This window comes from Clinocottus analis, unplaced genomic scaffold (assembly GCF_023055335.1).
Source record: "Clinocottus analis isolate CAN_PGR_092001 unplaced genomic scaffold, fCliAna1.0.p SCAF_2, whole genome shotgun sequence".
NCBI lineage: Eukaryota > Metazoa > Chordata > Actinopteri > Perciformes > Cottidae > Clinocottus > Clinocottus analis.
In genome coordinates this window covers 9,587,448-9,591,622 of record NW_027175931.1, presented here as the reverse complement: position 1 = coordinate 9,591,622, position 4,175 = coordinate 9,587,448, and the positions used below count along the sequence as shown (strand labels likewise).

The following is a 4,175-nucleotide window of genomic DNA, read 5'->3' as shown; positions in this document are numbered from 1 at the left end:
TCATTAATATCTGTGCCAGGAAGCTGGAACAAAGGGTCTCAGTGTGGTTTACCCAGGATGAGGACTTTGTAAGGACCATCTTTTACCTCAAACAACACAAAGTGGGTCTGTGCGGGGCTCCAAAGAAGATTCGAAAGTGTTTATGAAAATAAATAAAAATGACAGTTCAAAGAAAGAGTGTCTACAAAGCTCAGTGCTACATTCCACTTTATTTGACTTTTAGCAATATGATATATTATAAGACTGAAATCACAAAAAATGGAAAAAGTTTGGACCCAAACACTTATTTCAGAGATGATTGTGATTATTTAAGACATTAGTAAACTGTATGCCTTCAACAAACAGTTTAGGAGCTTAGCTTGCTAAAATAGCTCAGCGTTTAATGGTGTAAGGAACCCCTCCCTGAGCTCTATGTTTATATTGTTCTGGACTCAAGCTATATCTAACTTGAGAAGTCGTACGTGAGCTGCAGTGTTGTCGTGACACACACAGTCTGGATTGCTTGGAAAGCACCACTGTGGGCTATAATTATCACAATGATAGAAACCTATATTTTAGGAGTTTTGTAATGGTTTCAACATGGCATGTGATGTAAAACTGTCGGGGAAACTTGCAGCTGGGTTGTGGTCTTCTGCAGAATAGAGATTTTTATCTGATGTATATCGGCCAGGACAAATTTGCACTGCTTCTCTCATTTAATTTGCATAACACCATCTGCACAGTGTTAGTATCTGCAAAGTCAGCACCTAATTATGCAATCAGTGTGTTGGCCTGGCTTCAGGGTTCATTCTGCCAGAGAAGGAGCGGTGGATGTGTTTAAGATCAGTGAGCTCAGAGAGAAATGAAAGCATAATGATACTGATATAGAAACTCTGATTGAATTTAATAACAATCCGAAATCCTAACAAAGACCACAAATCCACTCAGAGGGAGTAGCAGTATTGTGATTGTACTGCATCACTGATACAACGATCCAAATTGAATTTAACTCGAGAAAGTTTTGTTTCACTAATGCAGTATGAGTTATTGCTTTTAAAAGGAATGCAAGCACTGTACATGCAATACAGTTTTAACTAATTCAGAATGGTTTCCTTGCACATGATGTGTTATTCACTCATCATTTATATTTCTATAGAATTAAGGTTCATTTAGTTTTCCAATGCACAACTTAGGGTAGAACAGAGACTGGATATGCGTGATAGTAAAAGCCAAACACATTAAAAGTCTTCCAGCTCGTTTCATCGTGTAGTTAAACCGTCAACATGTAATTTGTGGGATTTCCAAAAAGTAAAGTAATGTGTTGTTAAATTGTGCTGTCATGCTTCTGACGTCTTCCTATATTTACCTCTTGTGTGAGAGCAAATACAAAAAAGGTTTTCTGGGAATCTGGAAGGGATGGCGTGCATTTGTGGATTCACTGCAGACGTTACCCACACGAGAAATTGTAAGCCAGTGACTTCTTTCAGGTCGCTGTTTTACAATTTCAAGTCAATCATTGTGTGGTGTGACATTTTCTTATTGCATATCTGGCAGCATTTTGCCTTAAAGGATTGCTTCTGCGTTTAGGTGTGATTGAAATCAAAAGCTTAGCTGATGTTTATATTCCAACCTAGAGTTGAAAAGTTATTGCACGTCTTATTTGGCTTCTTTAGGTTCCCACAGTGCAATTACAAGCAAACTCATCAACATGAACAATAGTCCAGACTAAACGCTAACGCACGAGTAAATTCTGTTTTTCAGGAGCCAACCACTCCATATTAAGTTGGTACATCGTTGGTATCGGATTGTTACTGACGAACCACACCTCTGTTTCCTTCGGAGTGTGTTTTTTTTCAGGTTTTTTTGCTTCCCACTGAACTGTAAACAACATCATTGTAACTTGACAAAACCAAAGGAATAAACACATTCAAATAAACTGCTTACTAAAGCACACTTTGCTTCTCTTCAAGACATTGCTGTGTCATACCAAAACCCGGTTTCACGAGTTGGGACTGCAAACATCTCCCATAATTTTAGTCATATTTAGATGATTTCAGTCACATACTCAAATGTAAATAAAAACAAATAAATAAAGTATGATCCCTCCCTTGAACATCTGCATTCCCAGGGAGAGGAAAGTGTTGACACATAATCACGTATTACTGTGAATATTTTGCTTACCTGGCAGAGGATGCTGCGTATGTAATGGGCACAGGCCGTATAACCTGAATGGTCAAAGTTGTCCATGATGGTGTAGAACTTGACTGATATCTCTTCATCTTTTCCCAGATCACAGCATCCGAACTTGGAATACTGCTTACAGAAAGCCAGGGGCTGCCGGGGTTCAAACGGAGGCTTGTAGTCCAAACACTGGGGGTGACAGCACCCCCGCCAGGCCTGGAGGAGCAGCAGCAGGACGAGGAGAAGGAGGTGAGGGACAAGGACGTGCTGCAAATTACAGGTCTGGAGGGTCATGATGTGACTACTCTGTCTGTCAGGTCAGGATATTGTCTCAAAGGTTTGGATGTGATATTTCACTATAATGTGTGAAAAGAGGGAAGTTTTGATGTCAGACAATGCAGATGTGACATCTCCACCAACAGCTGTCAAGCACAGGTGTGAGAATCAAAGTTATCTTTTCTGAAAGTTTGGATTATTGGTTGTCCTCATTTGATTTCTGGCATTGTCTCTGCAGCTTCAGGCAACTGTGTGTGTGTGTGTGTGTGTGTGTGTGTGTGTGTGTGTGTGTGTGTGTGTGTGTGTGTCAAACACTCTGACCCAGCGTCACACCTGCCTGAAAGTCGGCCAGAGACGGGCAAAGCGTTCAAAACCAAGACATTGTTTGGCAAGCTGCCTCGTGACGCGTGTAAATATGGTGACGTAAGGTCAAGCAGGTCCAGTGAATTATTTGGATGAAGAGAAGGTCTGCAGTGCAGCTCTCCGGGTGGTGAGTGGATGTTAGTAGAACCAATGTCCCAAAGTCCTGATGACGTGGAGAGATTCAGTCCTTGTTACTGACGTAGTATCAGCAAAAAAACAACAACCTGTGGATCACAACCCAACTTCTTGAAAAAGTGTCCAAATCTCCCAGATACTAAACTTGAATGTCCATCACATGGTCATTTCTCAAAAGTTATTTTGTGAATGTTCAGAAAAAAAGCAGTCACATTGCTTAAAAGTAATCCAGCAGGGAAAAACAAATTAAAGTTGCCCTTTCAGCCAAAGTTTCTGCAAAAATATTTTCGTCCAGCTTGAAGTCCCTTGGAGAGTGAGTCTGTTTGCTCTGGACACGTGCTCACTCGCTGCAGCAGACCTGAGCCGTATACATGCGGACAGCGAGACAGAGTGGGAGAGGGGTTTTCTTTCATTCAGACACAGAGCCACGCTGCAGAACTTAGCTTAGATCCCTCCCACCTCGCTTCTTTCCTCCTCCTCTTTTCATTTGCTCTTTCACTCTCTTACAAAGACACGTGCATTCCTTGACATAGCATGTGGTCTATATTGCCCTGAAGTTGCAACTTTCCACCTCTCCTCTCTCCCAGCTCTCCCCCCTACAGCATTCCCAGACCTCCTCTCTGTCTCTACCGTTTCCAGACAGACTCACTGGTGTGTGTGTGTGTGTGTGTGTGTGTGTGTGTGTGGTCAGATGAATCAGGACGTGTGCTGCAAGTAGAGACCAATGGATTCTCCAGGCACAAATCCAAATCTTATGTTGAAGAACAAAGCCGGGCAACATTTGCATCCTAATGTATTAACTATTTGTAGCTACAGCATAGAAACCAGTCCAACATATAACTTAAAGTGCTGTACACACATGTTTAAACATTGATTGTACAAAGTAAATATTAAAAGAGCTTTGAGTGTTTAAAATGAAGACGATTGAGTGTGCAAATACAGTAAAATAAATAGAACGTGCAGTAAATATATGCTTGAGACGTGACTGCTTATTATTAGTGCCTCAAACATGGTTGAACAATCTGTTGTGCCAAGTTTAAAAAGCAAACTTATGTAACAGTTACAATGTCAACATACTGTCATAATCAAATGGCCATTTAGTTCTCCATCTTATTTTATGTTCTTTTTGTTTTTTTTCCTTATTTTTGTTTTGTGTGACTGTGTTGGCAGCTATTTGAAAACTAAACAGTGTATCCATGTAATTACAATTGTGTTCCATATATTCTAAAAAAAACAGATAC

At 40.5% G+C, this 4,175-nt stretch overlaps 1 protein-coding gene across 2 annotated transcripts in view; it reads right to left on the bottom strand.

Moving 5' to 3' along the window:
- The window catches only part of si:ch211-136a13.1 (HHIP-like protein 1), a 17,658-nt gene extending 14,358 nt beyond the window's left edge, over window positions 1-3,300 (bottom strand). For both annotated transcript variants that reach the window (XM_068585752.1, XM_068585753.1), the window contains exon 1: window positions 2,161-3,300. In XM_068585752.1, coding sequence (XP_068441853.1) covers window positions 2,161-2,454 — 294 coding nt within the window. In that variant the 5' untranslated portion in view covers window positions 2,455-3,300. The remainder of the gene's footprint in view (window positions 1-2,160) is intronic.
- Between the last annotated feature and the right edge of the window lie 875 nt (window positions 3,301-4,175).